We start from the raw sequence: 22,662 nt of genomic DNA, 5'->3' as shown, positions 1-22,662 counted from the left end.
CCGGCGGTGGCATGTATGCTCAACCGGGCAGAGAGAAGAGGGCGATGGGAGCTAGGAAAAAAAAATTAAAAAGGGATCTCTGTGGACCATTTAAGCGACGACCCGCAGGCTAAGTAGGGTTAATGAGCAGAGGGGGGAGAGGTAAGGAGGGTTCGTGACGCTTACCATAATTATCAAGGTTGCTGGTCCTATGAAACTCCAAATGAAGTAGGTGTCCAGGCGAAGCCAGCAACTGAAAGAGACAGAAATAAGGTGAGCGGTGAGGGGGATTTGAAGTAAGAGAGAGGACGGGTGAATATGAGTTGAGTGGGCGGTTGGGGGGGATTTGAGGTTATAGCCCTATGCTCCTGCGCAGAGGATATACATCAAGTGGGAGTCTGAGAGTGACACAGAGGAATGGGTACTTCAAATCACAGATTGCCGCAAGTGGCCTAAAGAATTACGAGCACTGGAATTCGGAGGAAAGGGGAGCTTTCAGTGCCAGTGACAGCCATAACGACGTCCTTTCATTGCCAAAACATGTGCACAATTCAAAGTGAGAAAAGTCACGAGCACGTTATGGATAAACCCGCGAAGGAAGGTTGGAAACTACCAGAGTTTAGTTCTTTTCTTGTTCCACTCTGATTAAATCGCCATTAAGGATGATAATATATGGAGATTTAATTAGTTCTCAATTGAATCCTAACTGTATCACTCCAAAGGAATTGGATTGACCTTGACCCCGACAGACACGGCCGCACGCACGGTCCTGAAGCTCTCAACAAAGTGCCTTACGTGTTCGTGTTAAACCGCGGCGACTCCGTGCGGGACTGTTATAATTATGTCAATAATGAGATAAAGCTCTTTCCCGACCCCACGCTTCACATCAAAACATTGCGGGAAGTCAATCGTCCTCTCGGCTGAAGAGAACCGAACACTGAGCAGGAGCAGAAGGTGACAGCGCTCCTTAAAAATGGCAAAAGAAAAGATACAGGAAAAAAAAAAAAACATGATTCATGACCTGTGGTTGAATTATTAATCTTTTAATCTCCGCCGCAGCAGCAGATAGACGGCTCCATTTTTGGCCACTGCAAAATTACAGTCCATACAGCACTGTTGTCATTCGGGCTGACGGGGAGGGGAAAATGGAAGCGGCCGAGAATTCGTTTCAAATCCATTGAAGGTGGAGGTGAAAAATACACTTAAAAAAATGTTTTTTTGTTTTCTTATATGGAGCGAAGGCGATGTCAAAGTCCGTTTTTATTTTTTCATCCAAAAAACCCCCCAAAATTGAGCATCTACAGTATTTACAGCAGTGCCCACAGATTTAGCTGCCACTTTGTGTGCATTTCTTTTTTCTTCCTGTCTGAAAAAAATTTAATAAATATATCCGCAGACAATACTTTGAAACAAGAGAAAATACTGTATAACAAGTGACAGGACAAAAATCGACTGCTCCTTTGCTATTACCGGGACTTGATATGTCTCCCCTTCGCTCGTATCAATGGATGCGACGAGGCATCACAGAAAAACACATATGGACAGATAAAGCGGCGAGCAAACAAAAGCCCAACAACACACGGAGAACTCTGGCAGCTCATCAAAGCGCACGCTCTGAATGACTCTGTTATAAATTAAACTGAAGCTTCCATTGTTCCTTTCGCCTTCTTCTTCAGATCATAGAACGATTTAAAGACTCGGTAGGCGGCAGGAGCTGCAGGCTGTCATTTTGTTTTTGTTTTTTCCTTCCCTTTCCTCCTCTTACCTATCCTTCTCCACTTATGTCATGCTCGTGTTAGGCTTTCGGAGCAGTTTTATCTTCCCCTCCTGGTGTGCTAGTTTTTGCACTACTCCTACAGTAAGTGAGCAATAACAAACAAACACAAAAAAGTGCCGGTGCGCCATTTAAAAAAGAACCCATGTTCATGCCAACAGCCTGTTCTGTTGCCACGCCGTCCTTAGAGTCAAGGAGCCTTACTCTTATTCCCTGCAGCAGGGACAGTAAGCCAATGACCAAACAGGTGAGAAAAGGCATGTGAGATACGTAGGCTAAGAAGATGAGTCAAATCATCTCTTCGGTGTGAAGTTCTGCAGCACTTTTTGCCTCAAAGAGTGATCTGTAACTTTCTGGAGTCAACAGACCTCCCACCGCATCCAAATCACATGACCTACTTAAAATAAGCTTAACTAAAATAAGCAGCTGAGCTAAACTATGTACCAGTTCTGCATCCTAACAGTGCAGTTATGTAAGATTTGATAATGAAACCATTAAACCAGGGGTGTCAAACTCCAGGCCTCGAGGGCCGGTGTCCTGCAGGTTTTAGATGTGTCCTTGATCCAACACAGCTGATTGAAATGGCTAAATGACCTCCTCAACATGTCTTGAAGTTTTCCAGAAGTCTGATAATGAACTAGTGTGTTGACCCAGGGTGAGATCTAAAGCCTGCAGGACACCGGCCCTCAAGGCCCCTTGTGTTAAATTATTTCAAATAATACATATAAAAGCAAAGCTGCTCTGAATCAGACAGTGTTATGTGCTTTGGATCATCTCAACAGATATTTGGGTTTCAAATATTTGTTTTAATTTGATATTAAAGAGCACCGTTTGCTACCAGTTGGTTGGTGTTAAGCTTATTTTCAATTTGATGCCACAAATTTAGGCCAGCAGTATCGAGCTATCAAGAAACTAACTTTTCTATTTTTATTTATTTTTTTTTTTAAAAAGGTACCTCATGAAGACGTGCAATTTTCTTTGTGAAAAAAAATACAGAAACACATGTAGGGGAGTTTACTTTGTGCCGTCGATGTTATGTAAGCTGCCTTTGGCTGCAGATGGATTTGCATGTTTGCCACACGTTATACAACGGACACCCTTCCTGATGCAACCCTCCCAATTATCTAGCCTTGGGATGGGAGTGGGAGTTGCGACTCTCTGATTTTCAGATTTAAATCGCTGATCTTTTGCATGCAAGACAAACGTATCATTTACTACACCACGGAGCTCCTCGTATGGTCCATGTGAAGTACATATAACAAAGTCTAAGCAAACCCTTCCACATCCAGTTCTAGGTAAGCTAGCCTCATGTACCTTTTTCACTGGCACCCTGACATTGTTAACAACACAACAACAAAAAAATAAGCTGAAATAATTAATAAAAAAGGCACTGGATTGGGCCATATTTGAGGCCAGATTAAGGCCCTTTAACCTTTTCTCTGCACGTTCAATGGGATGAAAACGATTAACCAACTACTGTATGTAGATTACTGAATTACTTTAGCTAAGCACTGAGTCTACCCCGTAAATTTCGAGGTGGTGTGATGTATTACTTTCATTAAACTGGAGAAATCACACAGACTCGTGTCCTTATTTGCTGACCATTAAAGCAGCCTCCCTGGACGAGACGAGGGTTAACGTCTTGCTCAAGGGCACATTTGGAGAGTAATTGCTCAAGAAGCTGGATGGAAACCCTACTCAGATCAGCTTTTCCTTTTCAACCTTGGACAGCTAGAATTCAAAAGCTAGCTTGACCTTCAGGCTGCTGTAGCGATTTTTTTTTTGTTGAGTTAATATGAATCGCTCGAGATCGCTTCATTCATCTGCGGCGCCTGGTTCACAGCAACTTGTTGGATATCTCGACTCAAACGACACCACCCACGATAACGCCACCGCGGTACCAAAAATCAATTTGCAGCAGGACCACGCGCCGTCCCCCACCTCCTGATCTTCGCCACGTGTCGCGCCTCGTCCCTTCCCCTCATCCTTCAATGGCTGCGTATAATTGTTCCACCGGTGGCAGGCTTTAATTATTCACATGATGCCAAGGCTCAGGCGGTGGCAGCTATCGCCTCATCCATCACTAAGAACTATTGCTCCGCCAATCTACAAATGCGCCGTCTACCAGTTGCTTATGTGTGGAAGCCTATGTGTGCGAGCCGTTTATGATAAACATCAGAGAAGCAAACTGCTGATGCTGGTCTTCATTATTTTCAGATCGGTTTGAGATTAACTGAGAGGAATGGAGAGTGATCCTCCGCTTGGCACCGCTTTATAGACCGTGCTGCATTTCAGAGAGAAGAGCCAGGGAACCGTATCTTCTGCAGCTCGTGAAGGAAAACACAAAACGGGAGTCTCCGTCACTCCTCATCATTTTGTTAATCTCCTCTCTCTCTGCCAGTCTCCATGTTCACACTCCCTCTCGCCTCCCCGCTGAACCTTTCTCGTCCTCTTTGGTAATTTCGCTTAAGACGCCAACTACAACAACTCGCCGTTTGCTCGGCTGAACGTTCCCAGAGTTAGCATTTTTTCACTGTCAAAACAATGTCCATTCAGCAAAAAAAGGGGAAACGCACTCAGCTTAAGTAACAGCTGAAGGATGAGTGATAGCTATTGGAGTGTCATCTGTGAGATTATTAAAGCTCTTCAAACCAGCGCAAACACATACAAGGTGCTGGCAGTGTTTTTCATCACAGTCAGTCTCCTCATATAGGGCTTTCATCGTTTCTTCAGGTTAGCGTTAGCGCGGTATTGGATCCAACATGCAGCATGAACATGTGGAAATGTTCTATATTGTGGGTTTTCACCTAGAAAACGTTGGGGGAGTCACAACAGATACAATAATTCACAAAAAGGAACTGAAAAAAAAATGATGCATAGATAAAAAGAAATAAAAAAATATCCCAAGGCTTTGATCCCTGGTATAGAAAATTGGCTTTTGATAGAGGCTTCTTGATGGAAAAGCCATCAAGAAGATCAGAGGCCCTGATATAAGCATTTTGGCCAGCTTCTTCTAGTTCTTTTTCCTCTTTTGGAGCCACATATTTGGAAGAGAGGATGGAGTTAGCAGCAAAGGCTGCCAAGCTTGGTTAGCAAGCCATACCTGTTAATCAGTGCAAGTCAAAGACTTAAAATAACATTTCACTCACTTTTGGATGGGCTGTTAGTAGATTTAACCGTCCAGCAGGCTACATCTAAAAGGCTTAAAAAACCAACAACACCAGACCAACAGGGTCTAGTTGAATTATATAAGATGACCATATCTCCTTGTGTCTGTGCGGGGTTTCTCTGGGTGCCACTGCCTCCTCTCACAATGGCAATTTTGTTTATATAGGGCATTAAATTATATGTAAACTCATATAATGTAAACTATGTAAAAGCTTAACACAGAAGATAAACATAAAAACTACTGCATGAGAGCTACTGAGTGCAGGCCTGTGTGAGCAAGAAGGTCTGTATTTGAATCTTGGTAGAGGTGTAATTGATCTCAGGTCAGCAGCTTGTTTTAAAGAACAGGACCACTGATGACCTGAGAGGTCAAACAGCGAACTTCAAGAATGTGGTGGAGGGGCAGACAAGTCCAAATACATGCAGTTAGTGGGGTTTGGTTAACTGGTGATTCATATAGGTTTGATTTTGAGTTGTCTGCCTCTGTGTGTTAGCCCTGCGACAGAGTGGCAACCGGTCCGGGGCATTCCCCGCCTCTCGCCCTATGACAGCTGGGATAGGCTCCACTGGATTGGCTTGGATACGCGGGAGAAACAAGAGGAGGATAGATGGAAATACTCACTGCACATGATATACAGCCGTCATATTATGGAGGAAATTAGCTATAGAGCTCAAACCCATTTTGTCTACGATGTAAAATCAAGTGTTTCCCATGTCAAGTTCTGGATTTTATGGGTCGAGTAACTTTGGAAACGACACCTTTTGGCTTCATTTTTCAGCCCCGGAGGTTTTACGACTTGGAAAACACCCACATCTGTCATGCCTCTAGTGTAAAAATGAGTCTTTGTATTAAGAGCTGCAGTAGTTTTAAAGCTTAACATTAAATAAAATTGCAAAATACACTGATCTGGATGTGTAATGGGTTTTATTTTTATATTGATTTTATCCCCAGAAAGACCTGCAGAATATTGCCCTCTCTTAGAAGCTGCCCATATACAATAAATGATTAAATCCAAGCAAGAGTATTTTCCATTATGGTCTTAAAAAGATGTCAAAATATTATCTTTGTGGGAATTTCGTAAAGAAAGAAAATCCAATTCATCTGAAGAAATGTGGCAGTTTTGCTCACACGCTCGCTCCACATGTACTCACACTCGGTCGGTGCCGTAGCTGCGGTAGTCCACCGCAGCTGAAACGGCCACAATTAGCGCTGGGACCCCGTAGCCCACCAGATAGAAGTAGCGTCGCCGTGAGTGCTCGCTCTCAAACACCTCCACCAGCATGATGTAGAGCTGCACGCCCTCTAGGAACATCCACGTGAACGCTGCCAGGAAGAAGAAGTGGAGGAGGGCGGCGAAAACAGCACACGCAATCTGGGAAGGTTTAGTGGTGACAGAGAGAAAGAGAGAGCGGTAAATAGGGAATGGAAAAAACAAAACAAAAAAAACAGACAAGCTTCACTCGCTCTTGGCTGTTTTACCAATTTCCTGAAAGATTTAAATGTCACGCTGCAAGGCACAGCAACTGTGGCAAGGTGTGCCGGCAAACGAGCAGCGTTTTTTGACCTCTCCGTGCTCGTACCTTTCTAACAATTAGCATTGCTAAGCTTTGTTTGGCTGAAGTGACTGGATGTTTGCCTGTGTGACTGGCAGAGGAAACGCTGCAGCTACTGAGCCCATGTGCTCTTGTTTGCTGCAGCTGGCATGGATGAAAGAGAGATATGAGGGAGTGAAGTCAGCAGTCCAAGAGCCATTTGAAGCAACGCTACGGCCAGGTACGAGCAGATAATGTGCTTCCAAACTTTCCGAGCTGACAAGAGAGCTGTCCGGACCAGATGTGGAAGGCATAGATTGTCATTCGCATGTATGCACACGCCCACGCGCTTCTTAACAATAATAAGATACAGTACTTACATAGACTCATCTAATCATTGGCACAGTTGACCATAACTAGTGTATTTTGTCACTGAAATGGATTCAATTAAATTACTAAAAGGTTGAGTGGACATTAATTGCGGTCCAGGAGAGCGATCTTACAGCTGAGCTGTGAATCGTGCCCATAAAATGTTATAGAAGCAGGGGGGGCTAAAAGCATTATCTTCAACTTCACAGGGAGTTGAGCTAAACTAGGAGGCTTATTTTAGTTCTGATAGCTTTAATGATATTTAAAGAGCAAAATATCAATCTGCTTTGATTGCTCGAGGCTAGAAAGTAAAGGCACTTCCTTTCTTTCTCTGCGAGACATCATCATTTTTCTGCACTTGTAACCCAGCCGTGAACTAGCATGGGAGGACGGGCTATTATGATAAAAACAATGACAATAAATAGATCAAATTATTACGAAGACTGTTTGCAATAATGTGCATTCCAGTGTCTGTGCCCCAGGAACGCAAAGCTAACTGTGTACTCTGCCTCATTAGCAAGTAGAAATGCCGTGATTGCGAGAAGCTGTGGGAGGAAATTAAAAAAAATCCCTCTGCCAACCTGTACACGTGTAATGACTCTGCATTTGTCTCCCGTATGAGTGTCGAGAACACACGCACACTTGAAGATGACTGTACAGTGACAGCAAGCCTCCACCTGCTACCCCAGCTGAGCTCTTGAGGAAAGTAATGCCATCCAAACTACAGTTATTATACTAGGAGGAGGTTTAGTGCATTGAACAGCTTAATCCAGATTAGTCTGAAGTGTTTGCAAATTGAAAAACTGCAACAGGAGGCTGGTTGTGGGGGTGAATGGATGAATTCACGCTGGCGAATGCATATAATATAACAGCGATCGAGATATGAGAATGTGACAGCGAGTTGGCAGGTGTTGCTGTGCGAGTATGTGAGTGCACTTTCAAGTATGTGTTTGCTTCGGCACAACCATAGGTGGGAGCATTTGTTGAATAAGAAGCATCCGATTCTTTTATTTCGCTGTTTCGTCTCACCGAGCCCGGCAGAGGCTGAAGAGTCCGCGGCCACTGACACTCGCTGGGAAGCAGCACTCACAGCACCACAGGACGCCAAAGGTTATATTTTCTCAAAACATTTTAGGCTCTTAAAACTGGGAAGAAGACAGTGGACGTACCTCACAGGCGATTCATCGAGGCAATTTAAATGCATCGCTCCGGTTTTACAATAAAAAGAGTGGCTTTTAGCTGTTTGAATCACTTCTACCTGAATGCCTCCATGGACTAGGAGATGGCAGACACATTCGCATCAGGCAGGTTTTCCACTTTTAAAGGTACGTCTATCGGCAAAACCAATATACTGAGGAAACTGGTTTCAGTGTTTGAGGAATTAGATGACCTTTTGTTCATAAGAAATTCTGGGAACAACAACACCAACAGTCATCTCAGCGTGATTTATACTATAAGGCAAATACTCCAGAGAAAGCACTTGGTGAGAGGTGGGGAGGAAGAACTTCCTTTAACAGGAAGAGACATCTAAGAGAACAAGAATGAGGGAAGAGCAGGCATTTGATGTTGCACCTCAGTGCTCATAAGACCCTTATGAAAAAGGACACCGAGGGAACAGTTTACCCTGTCCGGGATAGGGTCACCGGGGCCCCGCCCTGGAGCCAGGCCCGGGGAGGGTGCCCGAGGGCGAGCGTCTGGTGGCCGGGCCTTAGTCCATGGGGCCCGGCCGGGCACAGCCCGAAGAGGAGACATGGGCCCATCCTCCCGCAGGCCCACCACCCGCAGGAGGCGCCATAGGGGTCGGGTGCATTGTGTGTCGGGTGGCGGCCAGGAGCGGAGGCCCTGGCGGACTGACCCCCGGCTGCCAAGACTGGCAATAGGGACATGGAATGTCACCTCTCTGGTGGGGAAGGAGCCTGAGTTAGTGCGTGAGGTTGAGAGGTACCGGCTAGATATAGTCGGGCTCACCTCTACACATGGCTTGGGCTCTGGAACCAGTCTCCTGGAGAGGGGCTGGACTCTGTCTCAGTCTGGAGTTGCCCCTGGTGAGAGGCGGCGGGCTGGGGTGGGTATCCTAATATCCCCTCGGCTTGCTGCCGGCAGCGAGACCTGGAGGGGCGTGATTGGGAGGAACGGCCTCCCTGATCTGAACCCGAGCGGTGCTCTGTTATTGGACTTCTGTGCTAATCACAGTTTGGCCATAACGAACACCCTGTTCGAACATAAGAGTGTCCATAAGTGCATGTGGCACCAGGACGCTCTAGGCCGTAGGTCGATGATCGATTTTGTAATCGTATCAGCAGACCTGCGACCATATGTTCTGGACACTCGGGTAAAGAGAGGGGCTGAGCTGTCAACTGATCACCACCTGGTGGTGAGTTGGATCAGGTGGCGGGGGAGGACGCTGGACAGACCTGGTGCACCTAAACGCGTAGTGAGGGTGTGCTGGGAACGTCTAGCAGAGGCCCCAGTCCGCGAGATCTTCAACGCACACCTCCGGCAGAGCTTCAACAGCATTCCGAGGGAGACCGGGGACATTGAGTCCGAATGGACCATGTTCAGCGTCTCCATTGCCGAAGCTGCTGCATTGAGCTGCGGCCGCAAGGTGGTGGGTGCCTGCCGTGGTGGTAATCCCCGAACCAAATGGTGGACACCAGAGGTGAAGGGAGCCACCAGGCTGAAGAAGGAGTCCTATCGGGCTTGGTTAGCCTGTGGGACTCCGGAGGCAGCCGACAGGTATCGACAGGCCAAGCGGAATGCGGCTCGGGCAGTGGCTGAAGCAAAAACTCGGGTGTGGGAGGAGTTCGGAGAGGCCATGGAAAAAGACTTTCGGACTGCCTCGAAGAGATTCTGGCAAACCGTCAGACGTCTCAGGAGGGGAAAGCGGTGCTCTACCTGCACTGTGTATAGTGCTGGCGGAGCGCTGCTGACGTCGACTGAGAAAATTGTCAGGCGGTGGAAGGAATACTTCAAGGACCTCCTTAATCCCACTGACACGTCTTCCGAGGAGGAAGCAGAGTCTGGGGATGAGGGGAATGACCCGCCAATTTCCGGGGGCGAGGTCACTGAGGCAGTTAAACAACTCCTTGGTGGCAGAGCCCCTGGTGTTGATGAGGTCCGCCCCGAGTTCCTGAAGGCTCTGGACGTTGTAGGGCTGTCCTGGTTGACACGCCTCTGCAATGTTGCGTGGAGATCAGGGGCAGTACCTGTGGACTGGCAGACCGGGGTGGTGGTCCCCATCTTTAAGAAAGGGGACCGGAGGGTGTGTTCCAACTACAGGGGGATCACACTCCTCAGCCTCCCTGGGAAAGTCTATGCCAGGGTGCTGGAAAGGAGAGTTCGTCCGTTAGTGGAACCTCGGATACAGGAGGAACAATGCGGTTTTCGTCCTGGTCGCGGAACACTGGACCAGCTCTTTATCTTCTCCAGGATACTTGAGGGTGCATGGGAGTTTGCCCAACCAGTCTACATGTGTTTTGTGGACTTGGAGAAGGCATTCGACCGTGTCCCTCGAGGTGTCCTGTGGGAGGTGTTGCGGGAATATGGGGTGTCTGGCCCATTGCTACGGGCCATTCGATCCCTATACAACCGTTGCAAGAGCTTGGTTCGCATTGCCGGCAATAAGTCGGACTCGTTCCCGGTGGGTGATGGGCTTCGCCAGGGCTGCCCTTTGTCTCCGGTTCTGTTCATAATTTTTATGGACAGGATTTCTAGGTGCAGCCAAGTGGCGGAGGGCTTTCGCTTTGGTGGCCTCAGAATCTCATCTCTGATTTTTGCAGATGATGTGGTTCTGTTGGCTTCATCGGGTGAAGGATCAGCACCTCCAAATCTGAGGTCATGGTTCTCAGCCGGAAAAGGGTGGAGTGCCCACTCCGGGTCGGGGATGAGTTCCTGCCCCAAGTGGAGGAGTTCAAGTATCTCGGGGTCTTGTTCGCGAGTGATGGGAGAAGGGAGCCGGAGATCGACAGACGGATTGGGGCTGCAGCTGCAGTAATGCGGACGTTGCACCGGTCCGTCGTGGTGAAGAGGGAGCTGAGTGTAAAAGCGAAGCTCTCAATTTACCGGTCGATCTACGTCCATACCCTCACCTATGGCCACGAGCTGTGGGTAGTGACCGAAAGAACGAGATCGCGGATACAAGCGGCAGAAATGAGCTTCCTCCGAAGGGTGGCTGGCCTCTCCCTTAGAGATAGGGTGAGAAGTTCGGCCATCCGGGAGGGGCTCAGAGTAGAGCAGCTGCTGCTCCACATCGAAAGGAGCCAGCTGAGGTGGTTCGGGCATCTGACAAGGATGCCCCCTGGGCGCCTCCTGGGTGAGGTGTTCCAGGCATGTCCCACGGGGAGGAGGCCCGGGGCAGACCCAGGACACGCTGGAGAGATTATATCTCTCGGCTGGCCTGGGAACGCCTTGGTATTCCCCCGGACAAGCTGGAGGAGGTGGCTGGGGAGAGGGAGGTCTGGGCCTCTTTGCTTAGGCTGCTGCCCCCGCGACCCGACCCCGGACAAAGCGGATGACGATGGATGGATGGATGGACCTCAGTGCTTCAGTGATAATGTGAAGTATCAGTCGTAAGAGTTCATGTCCGCAGAAACACACTGGCTTTGAGCCACCCTTCATTTCTTTATATTTTACAAGGAAAATGGGAAATGGCTGAAGTGACTTACTGAAACATACATGGAAATAGAATATACAAGGCAAAAGCAGAGTCTATAACTCTATAAAGCCTGAAAGTCAATATCTGGTATGGCTCACCTTTATTCATCAGAATCAGAATACTTTATTGATCCCTGGGGGAAATTATTTTTTGTTACAGTGCTCCATTTTAAACCAACATTAAGACAAGACAGACAATACGCTAACTAAGAATAGTACAATATATACATATATATACATACATACATACATAAGTCACTTATAAATAAATATTTGGAAAAGAAACATGTGTAGTTGTAGCAGCAAACTGTGTGTTAAGTGGATGCGTTGTACAGGGAGATGGCCACAGGCAGGAATGATTATTCTTCAACAGAGAAGGAAAACTATTAGTCAGTTAGGTCAAAGCTCTTCTGTTGTCTGTCCAAATGATCCCACACTGCTTCAATAATGTTGAGGTCCAAGCTATGGGGAGGCCAATCCATGACTGATAGATATATCAGTCATAGTTCCAGAGATAGTTCCAGTTTCTATCCAGGTATGCTTTTCCTGCATTGGCTGTGTTTTTAGGATCAGTTCCAGATGATCCCAAAATTTTGGGATGCTTTCCAGATAGCATTTTAAGTTGCAGATGGATTTCTACATTCATAATTCTATTAGTTTTTTTAGAAGATGCCTAACAACACCGACGGAAATCATAACAGAGCCTACATCTTGTTTCACACATGCCTATCTATGATACAAAACCGCTCCTGAAATCCTCAGGAGGGTCGGATGCATCTCTCAGGCCCTCTTCATCAACTGTTCATCAACTTTTTTTAGGCCTGCCTTCTTATTTTGGCCTTATCAAGTGGTGGAAAAACTTTTAAATACCCTCAGAAAGTCAGGCGAAATATTGTTCAGAAATGAGGGGTGGCTCAAGACCTTTGCAGAGTACTGTTGCTACCTGTGCTTGGCTATTAATAAAGCTTGTCGCTTACAGTGTGAACACTGGAAATTTGAACAGAATGATAATTATGTACAAGATGAATAAAATCCTCCCACCATCACACCGAATTCAACATCATTGCTCACTTATTACACAAAACATAACTATCGATTATTAACATTTTGAAACATCTTATATTGCTCATTGATGTGTCCTAGCTTGATCTGCATTCTAACTGCGAGCACACAACAAAGAAATAAAGCAACGTTGTGATAATCTTACCGGCTGGTCACCCCGATTTATCCCCACCAGAAAGAGGGACTCGGCAATGAACAGACTGATGCACAGGTTTTTATGGATGGTGTTGCGATCGCTCTGGAGGCCACGGAAGAAGCAGAAGGTGAAAAGGCTGATGAGCAGGCAGACCAGCGACAGGAGGATGCCAACCCAAGTAATGACGTCTAGAAGCATTTCGTGAACAGGGTCGGTGTTCTGCAACAAAAGTGATGAGAGAAACCGATAAAACCAAGGCCAGTCCACTGTTGGTCATGTCATCAAAGAAAAAAAACAACACAAAACAAAGAAATTTTGAGTTATTTTTCATCTTCTCAAGAAGCATTTTGATGTTTGCCAAGACCGCTTCTTTTATATCGATATAGATTTTACTGGTAAAGGCAAGACAAAAAAAATCTGTGGTGAAAACAACAACAATAACCGTGAATACCAGCGACAATCCTGAAGCTTTTATTTTCAATATTGTTTCGTGGGGTAAAGTGCATTCACTCCACCAGCCAATAAACCACTACCCACAAGCCACAGGTGGCAGAAATGAATCATGAATTAGTCAGTGTGAATCAATTTAAAATGCCCCCCCGTTGTTTCATTTTGGTCGGGCAACAAAGTGAAACAAAGTGAGCCGCGCAAAGGGCCACAGGTGTCGTAGACCAGCACAACAGGAATTCAATCAAACCACTACATGGTCAATGACTTTCACTGTTGCTTTTAGATAATTTGCCCTTTTCACAAAGTAATTTGCCACCACAGCCAGTTTTGGGCACTAAAAAGCCGTTTGCTGACAGTAAATTCAGGCTTTAGCGGTAGAGATAAGAATCAACAGTTATTCTCCTGTAGTCACGAAAGGGAATTTACATCAGCCCATAAAAGGCAAGTGCACATAAGGGATGATTGGACAGGAGTAGGAAAAGGCAAAGTCGACTAAAACAGCAGAATCTGCAGGATGGTTGAGTTATTTGATCTCAGTTAGAACGAACCAAAAACCCAAACAAACCGGTGATGCCTCAAACACTTCTCAATAACGTCCCAACCGTTACACTTATTTAATTTATTTCCACATAGAGTCGGCTGTAACACCTGACACACTGAAACATTTAGCTGAAAGTTAGCTAAACGTAATGGACAAATGGCTAAAACAGCTAACGGTAGAGGAACATTATCTTCTTTCATTCCAAACTCTGTTCACTGGCATTTCATTTCAATTATAACCATCTACTAAGAGTGAAAGCTAAATAATGTACCATTCAAAATCCCATTAAACAGACTCAATTGAAACATAATGGTCAGTGCTAATAAAAGCATGCTAACAAGGCCGATGGGCCTTGGAGCAATGTTGTGAGCCGTGGCTCCGAAGATACAGCATCTAACAAAGCCCGCATGAGTGATTTCCAGTGCAATCCCATCTGGAATCAGGAGAAGGAAAATGCCATTATTCTGATAACTCCGCTACCAGCGAGGAGAAGCAGACTTTCCAAAAACAGACACCATCTATATGTAAAGCGTGTGGTTCAGAGAGCAACATCTTGATTTAATAACTAAACATAATTACTGCATCAAAACATAACGATCAGCTACTGTGGCTTCTATATTTCCCGAAGGGATTGTCCTCTTTCTCGGGACTGCCGGGCATTGATTCAAAAATAAATAGAGGAGGGGGGAGGGGATAAAGTGCAAGTTTGAAAGGTGGGCTGTTAATTTAAAAGAAATCTGCCAACCTCACAGCCGGCTGTCGCTCCTGACGGGGGTCAAAAAAATGTCTGGGTGGAACTTTTGAGTCTTGACTTAAAGATTACGTCTGAATGCTAATGAAGATCAAACAGGCATTATTTTAAATGTCACTTACATTTAAGTGCAGACGGTAAATTTGCATTGATGGGCTGTTAACAAGACCACAGCTAAAAACTAAGCCAACTGTGCAAGCACTGACATTGTATATAACCACCTAGCTGTCTGTTATCAAAGGCTGTGCATGCATACATTGGCCTGCAGCAACTAAACATACGACTTTGAGCTACAGCGCAGCAAGTAAATATTTGCATACACTGAGCAATCACCCTACAAGAGGCATATGCCTAATACGTCTCTCAGATGAGTCTCAAAATCAAACTTTTCGAGCACGGTCAGCAGAAGAGTTCGAGCCAGGATGGGGGTGACAGACCAACTTCTGAGTCAGGTAAGGCTGAGGAAGCTTAGGTGATGCAGAATCACAAAGAAGCCTTGTTTAGTAGCAGCTCAGCTAATACTAGCAGAGAGGGGAACAGATGCTGATCATTAACAGGCTCTGGTACAATAACAGCCGCAGTGCTCCTTGAGTCTGGGGAGAGCGCTCTTTTGATTTTCCTGCCTGATGAGCCGTTGTGTATATGTTGGAGGGGTGGATTGGGGGAGGAGTGGGGCTGGCAAGATGTTGTATACAGGAGATGTGTATGTGTGAAACTAAGGCTGATTTCCTTATACTTTAGAAGGACGCTTATGCAGAAGGTGTCAACAGATGCCGATGTTTGCGCTTGCATGCTCTGCGGTGTGCGGTGCGTTAGTCTTGTTTTCAGCCCGACGTGCGACAGAGCCGTCGATGCAGTGGGTGGTACCGGCCATGGTGCATTGCGAGAGGACCCCGAGGTCTCCCGGGCTAGCTGGCTGTGCAGCGACTGCAGCCTCTATCCATCACAATCTCACCTTCAATTGAAGAGGGGCCCGGTCAGAGAGAAAGAAACAGCAAAGGAAGAAGAAGAGAGAAAAAGAGACAAAGCTATAGAAACAGAGAGTAGGAGCAGGGAATGTATCTACACCTGGGTGATGGATTTACTGCGGGATGATTTCTTTGTTCTGGGAGGTGGATGATGACTGAGACGTCGCCAAACACAAAGTCTCTGCTGAAAAGTTCCTTTTACTGCAGGTGGAGGGGGGGTCTGCCCAGGCAGGGTGGCAAATGATGTGATCTACAGTGCCTCTGCGCCTAGCCTTACAACAACAAGCCGGCTTGATGGGACTCCATGTAAGGGTCTCTAAAGTGGGCAGACGTAATTTACTCTGAAATTTACTCACTGCGGCGCAAGGGCGGCCCGGTCGGACGGCGTCCGTGTTACTTAGCAGGGCGACGCACATTTGTGCACATTCGATTTGTCCTCCAATGTTTTTCTGCCCCACATTTTTCTTTTATGTCTTAAACACACACGCTTTTTTCATTCCAGACAGACGCCCGGGTGCGCACAACACAAAATAAGGTTTGTGGGAGCTCTAGCAGTGTTACACGAAAGGGCACACACAACAATGCATCGGTAATAATGGCCGAGCCGTCTTAACTTGACGTCACATCACATGCGCTTAATTATGATGACATAATTAAGCGCTGAGTCCCTCACATTTTTTACCCTCTGTGTTTTTATACACCGCTTTGTATTTAATCATTAGTTATTCTTCTCTGACTCTTTTCCACAGTGTGTCATGAGTCCTGTCTCCCTCCCCTCACCCCTAAACTAGTCGTGGCAGATAGCTGCCCCTCCCTGAGCTGGTTTTTCTGGAGGTTTCTACCTGTTAAAATTGAGTTCTTCCTTCCCACTGTTGCCAAGTGCTTGCTCAAAGGGTTTGCTTCATTTTTAGTTTTCTCTCTGTGTTATTGCAGGCGCTTTACCTCACAATATAAAGTGCCCGGAAGGGACTGTGGTTGTGATTTTACGCTATATAAATAAAACTGAATTGAATCCTGTGTCAGAAGCCGGAAACCAGCCTCTGAAATGATGTGGAGGAGGTAAGGAGCAGTGACAAGAGCAGAGTGTCAATCCTTCATACCTCAAATAACCGCTCTTACTGTGGGGCCACGAAGCCAATCCAATTAAAATGCATAAATCTCCCCATATGCCTCCAGAGCTGGGCTCTGACTCATGAAACGCAGTCAGGCAGGGCAGACAGTTGCGCTATGGGGTAGTGGCCCCACTGGGGGGAGTCATGTGACAAGTTCACCTACGGTACGACCAAGGATTTATGATCTGCACGGGGATGAGAAACAGTTGCGGAGAGGGCACATGAATCAGGGCTCTCGGCAAATTCGTCACATTTAAAAGGGCCGGGAGAGAGAGGGGGAGAGAGATTCCGGCTCGCGTAGCGGGAGTTGACATTCAGCACATGCACCGAATGTCACACTGTGTTCTAGGCTACAATAACTATGATATAACGTCCAAGCGTGACTTTGAGTTGCTATGGAAGTTAACATGGTTTCTCTTCTCTCCATCTGCGCCTTAAACATATAAATAGATTTATTTTGAACCACTGCTCTCTTGTACAGTGCTGTACCATACTTCCTTTGTTGCTCCATAAAATACACGGCAAACCTTGGCTGCATCATCATAGTTGCTGTCTGATGGTGTAAGCATGGAGATGTTCTATAATGACAGTGATGAATGTTGCCTAAATATCACCCTCTCCATCATCCAGTGGGATGTGTCACTGATTTATACTTACTGGTCTGTTGGGAATAGTGACACTTACTACTATCTCAATGGCTCACACGGGCTTATCTTAGCACATACATTTACTACGCAAATAATGGCCTACAGGTGTATATTCTTTGAGCTGGGGTGTTTAAGCCTATATTAAAAAACTTCTGACTTTGCATTTACCACTAGCAAGCAGATGGTTACATATTAGCATAGAGAGTATGGGGGATGAGCGTTAAATTTACCCTTAAGCAGAAGTTAATGTGATTGTTCCTGATTGACGGAGACAAATGCAGTCATATGGCAGGAAAAACACTGAACACGGACCAAACTTCAGTCGAGAGAACACCTGAGACCAGGGGTGTCAAACTCCAGGTCTCGGGGGCCTGCAGGTTTTAGATCTCACCCTGGGTCAACACACCTGAATCAAATGATTAGTTCATTACCAGGCCTCCGGAGAACTTCAAGACATGTTGAGGGGGCAGTTTAGCTATTTAAATCAGCTGTGTTGGATCGAGGACGTATCTAAAACCTGCCTGGAGTTCGACACCACCGGTCTCGGGTGTTCTGTAGACTGAAGTTTGGTCGACGTTTAGGGTTTTTCCTGCCATATGACTGCATTTGTCTCTGGCCATCAGGAACTTCTGAGACGATCCATCCAGACAGTCTCAGATAGTCTCCATCCAGAACGCCTGAGACGATCCATCCAGAGCACAAGGTTAGTCATTAATCTGCTGCTGCATGGTTTAGATAACTCACGATTGAAATCTTAATTAGCCTCAGAGTGACTCTTTTCTTAAGCATTTAAATATTTGGTGTCTGGTAAACTTTGAGCCCATTGGTTGCAGTTACGTCATAAGGTTTTAAAAACTGAGCTTAAAGATGTGTAGCACATGGACAGGGCTAATAAAAAGTCAGTTTTCAGGGGCTTGTTTATACTAACTAAAATAAGATACAGAGCATTACAACACATTAAAGAGCTAACAGCCTTGATGAACGCAGCAGGAGCTTGGAGTCAGAAGCAGGTTGATACGTCATCGCTTAGCAATCGTATGTTGATTCTTCAATAGTGAGACCAACTGACCTACTAGATTGGTTTATACAACAACAAAGCAACATGTAACCGAAAACCAACTGGAGCCGCCAGTGCTAACAAGTACTATGGCGGTCAGATGATTCATTTGAAATTTTAACGGGGTGTCCAAGCTCAGCGCTGCTATGAGAAGCAGCTAAACCCTGTCTTCTTTATGAAGTTGAGTAGAATGAATTTATTAATTGCGGTGAATGTCTTGAGGCTCAGTGAGGGTTGCATCTCAAGGTTAGAGTTATCCTTGCGAAGTCTCATCAAAGTAAACTCATTTGCGTCAATTCCTCCAAAAGCTTTTCTGCAATCGTTCTGAAAAGATACAAGCGACGCGTAATCTCTCACACGCAGACGCCGTCTGTGAGAACGCTTTTAATTTGTTTATGTGGCCAACGGCGTTTCTCTGCTCGGATTGCAGAATCAGTCAAAGGAATGAGCTCTGTGGCCAGATAGACCCAAATTAGCAAACTTAAGTGGTAGCGCATACAGCACTGACAGCGCTCGATGCCCTTGTGATAATCTTAGTCGCAGCTACCCGTTTCTCCCATTTCTGACATATACGCTGCGTGTTAACTCCTTAAATCAAGGAGGCCTTAATTTAGTTCATTGAGGAGAGCTCATTTGGAAGAACTGAACATGATTTATTAAGACAGAGAAATTAATTAATCTATTTGGCGATTAGAGTCCGATGACCCATCGTGGCAGAACAGAAACCCAACGGTGACTGGAATTAGGGCACTTAGATTGGTCTAGACGCTGGTGGTGGTGAAGATGGAGATGGAAGTTTGGATGAGTGACATTGGTTAAATGGAGATTGAGAGGAGGTGGGTTGCAGGAAGAAAATATGAAAGGGAGAATGATGGAAGAGCATTGAGATTTAAAGTAAGCAAAGTGGAAGCTGATTGGCTCAAAGAAGGTGGACAAGAAGGTGATTGGACTAAAGCAATAATGACAGCACTGAGTTTGACAGTGTGGCAAGGAAGAAGTGATGTGAAGAATTGACTGGCAGCAGATGACTGACTACAAGCTTCATTTGTGCGCAACTTCATAAAATTATCAGTTATTATCATGTAATTGTCTCTTAAAGGGGAGCTCATCTGTGTTTTCCCATTCCCCTTGTAGCCTGTAACAACAGTGGATGCTCTTACTGACAAGACAGAGGAGACGTGTGAAGCTAAGGCTGATTTCCTTATACTTTAGAAGGACGCTTATGCAGAAGGTGTCAACAGATGCCGATGTTTGCGCTTGCATGCTCTGCGGTGTGCGGTGCGTGACACATTAGTCTTGTTTTCAGCCCGACGTGCAACAGAGCCGTCGATGCAGTGGGTGGTACCGGCCATGGTGCATTGCGAGAGGACCCCGAGGTCTCCCGGGCTAGCTGGCTGTGCAGCGACTGCAGCCTCTATCCATCACAATCTCACCTTCAATTGAAGAGGGGCCCGGTCAGAGAGAAAGAAACAGCAAAGGAAGAAGAAGAGAGAAAAAGAGACAAAGCTATAGAAACAGAGAGTAGGAGCAGGGAATGTATCTACACCTGGGTGATGGATTTACTGCGGGATGATTTCTTTGTTCTGGGAGGTGGATGATGACTGAGACGTCGCCAAACACAAAGTCTCTGCTGAAAAGTTCCTTTTACTGCAGGTGGAGGGGGGGTCTGCCCAGGCAGGGTGGCAAATGATGTGATCTACAGTGCCTCTGCGCCTAGCCTTACAACAACAAGCCGGCTTGATGGGACTCCATGTAAGGGTCTCTAAAGTGGGCAGACGTAATTTACTCTGAAATTTACTCACTGCGGCGCAAGGGCGGCCCGGTCGGACGGCGTCCGTGTTACTTAGCAGGGCGACGCACATTTGTGCACATTCGATTTGTCCTCCAATGTTTTTCTGCCCCACATTTTTCTTTTATTTCTTAAACACACACGCTTTTTTCATTCCAGACAGACGCCCGGGGAGACCGGCGTCTACACACGGAGCAACTAGCAACAACCAGAGACCATGTGACTGACATTCTGCTACGACGGGCCAAATAAAGGCTGGAGAAATGAGCGAAAATAAAACAACTGACAATGAAAGTGATACTGTTGACTGGCATAGGGCAGGCTGGTAAATATATTAAGGGGTCAACTGGAGCCTTAGTGTGTGTGGTAGCATTGGGTGGTCATCTACAAAGTGATACCCAGTGAACAAATCGCTTACAGTGGACTATGGAAATAAGCATTATTGGGCCCCTTTTGGGAACATTTGACCAGAAGCACTAGAAACAGTTGGGCCTCTGCGTGCTGACTTGCTCATTTTCTTCAGTGATTCAGAATGCACAATATCTGAATTAGTCTAAGGAACTAATTGACTTCAAAAATAATGAATCCCAATGAGAGACAGTCTGGAATAAACTGCTGAGAGTGTCTACTAACCACGCATACTGTTCAGTAGATTCCAGTGGTGGATACAAATTTACGTTGACCACACTCATCATGGTCAAGTTGAGCGTGATTACAATGTGTCACTCTTACACCGAAAAGTAAAAGAGTGCACATGTATCGCTTTTGTAACAAATGCTTGGCCTAAAAGGAGTGACACCAAAGACTGTATCACGTGTCGGGTAAAATTACATACAAATTGTATTATGATTGCTATTTTGAAACAATGTATCACTTGAGGAATAGCCCTACATTAAAATAAAATGAAGTCAGCGTGTTAATTTTTTTTTAACCAGATTTGAGTTTTACGGGAAAAAACATAAAAACAAAACAAAGAAAGCCCACATTGAAATTCTGCTGGGCACATCCGAAAGCATGCAGCAACTTCAAACCGCTGTCAAGGACAAAAAATGACAGCATTCATAATGTCAGACGGGCAAGCAGAAACATTTCGCCTCTTCTAATTTGACGCGTGCAGATTTTGAATGCAATCATAACTTGGGGTTATAAATGTAACGCCGATACCGATGACAGTTTATTAAGGCCCAACGTGTAGGTCTGTGGATGTAAGGCTCATTATTTCTGGCTAGTGTGCATGCATGGAGGGGGGGGTGTTAATGATGATGGCGATACTGCAGTGAGTCTCCGTCCTCAAAAGGAAAAATTGTAATTACAACTTGCCGATCTCCCTCTCTTTTTTCCCTCCTTTTGCTTTGGCGATGCTACTGAGAAATAAACAAGGCAAAAACAATCTGTGGCTCTGAGGGTAATGAGTAATAACAATGCAAAGATGAGCAGTGGTATGTCCTGTTGCCATGGATACAAAAACAGATAGTCTCTTCAGTTTATGAAATTTCTTTCTCTGCCTCTTTCTTGCACACATCCAGTCACGCGTGCACACACTGCCTATTTTTTTCCCCCCCCTCCATTCAGATCCAGCACGGTGACAGTTTGTCAAATAAAAAGCCTCCGTGGCTTCAATTCAGAGCCACCTTGGAACAAGCCGCCTTTTATAACGTACAAGTAGAAAAGATAAAGAATAGGGCAGGGTGGAAAAAAACACTATCACTCAAAGCCGGGGTGTAACTACTGTCCACTTTCCGCGGCTGAACGCAGTGCCACAAGCAAGCCAAGCTTTCCAAAATGTTAGTGATTGCCTTGACTGAAAGAGCTCCTTTTACTGCATCCCTTTCTTCTCTTTTTTTCTGCTGCTTTGCTTTCATTGCGTGAAGGCTCCCATTCTTCGTGGCTCCCTCACTATTCCAGACTCACCCTGCAGGGAGCTTAGTGGGTCCAAAAGTCATGCTGCTGAGTGACAAACAGTGGCTCTCTCTAGCTAGAAGTAAACCACACCATACAAGACTGTGTGGGTTATGTGTGTAGTGAGAAGAAAAAAAAAACCAAAACATGGTGACTTAGCCACTTTCTCTTATTAAAAAAATCACCCTTAGAAGCAGAACACCAAACAAAGACAGCATTTTATGACACGTGAGAGCCAAAAGATAGGACATGATGGTATTACATGATACTCCAACGTGCAGTGTGAACCCTTCTCCTTCAAAAACAATCACTGACGACTATTCTCCACCAATATGGTGCAGATGCCATTGGGTGTACGAGCCAGCGCCCTGGTTGTGCCAGCCGGTGTACTTCCTGGATTTTAGGTGTGCCTGCTTTCCATCAGCTTGAGGCCTGCTGTGAGATCCTCTTCCTGGGTGCCTGCGCTGCTCGGGATGTGCTGTCTCAATAGGAATTGCTGCTCTGTGTTCTAATATCTAAACTTTGTATCCAAACTTGTCATGTAACATATATACAAACTGAACATGTTGTATTTTTGCCAAAAAGTTGTCCTAACAAAAAAACAACAACAACAACAACAAAAAAAACACTGTGAAAAAAGTCGACATCAAGCCACGGCGAGCTGGTCGAGACATTTCTCCACAAGAAAAGGAAGAAACTGAGATTCTGGGTTCATCGAATTCTCTCAAGAAAGCAGCAGCAGGGAAAATTTCATGGTTTGATCCAGGAGTTGAA

At 45.7% G+C, this 22,662-nt stretch overlaps 1 protein-coding gene across 26 annotated transcripts in view; it reads right to left on the bottom strand.

Moving 5' to 3' along the window:
• The window catches only part of LOC113018655 (adhesion G protein-coupled receptor L3), a 265,269-nt gene that overhangs the window by 27,439 nt on the left and 215,168 nt on the right, over nucleotides 1-22,662 (bottom strand). For all 26 annotated transcript variants that reach the window (XM_026161934.1, XM_026161936.1, XM_026161935.1 and 23 more), the window contains 3 exons: nucleotides 12,684-12,893; nucleotides 6,074-6,294; nucleotides 166-232 (listed from right to left, as the gene is read on the bottom strand). In XM_026161934.1, the coding sequence (XP_026017719.1) occupies nucleotides 166-232; nucleotides 6,074-6,294; nucleotides 12,684-12,893 (498 nt within the window). The remainder of the gene's footprint in view (nucleotides 1-165; nucleotides 233-6,073; nucleotides 6,295-12,683; nucleotides 12,894-22,662) is intronic.

Source organism: Astatotilapia calliptera, chromosome 3 (assembly GCF_900246225.1).
Source record: "Astatotilapia calliptera chromosome 3, fAstCal1.2, whole genome shotgun sequence".
Classification (NCBI taxonomy): domain Eukaryota; kingdom Metazoa; phylum Chordata; class Actinopteri; order Cichliformes; family Cichlidae; genus Astatotilapia; species Astatotilapia calliptera.
The sequence above is the reverse complement of the archived record's forward strand: the minus strand, read 5'-3'. Positions and strand labels throughout refer to the sequence as shown.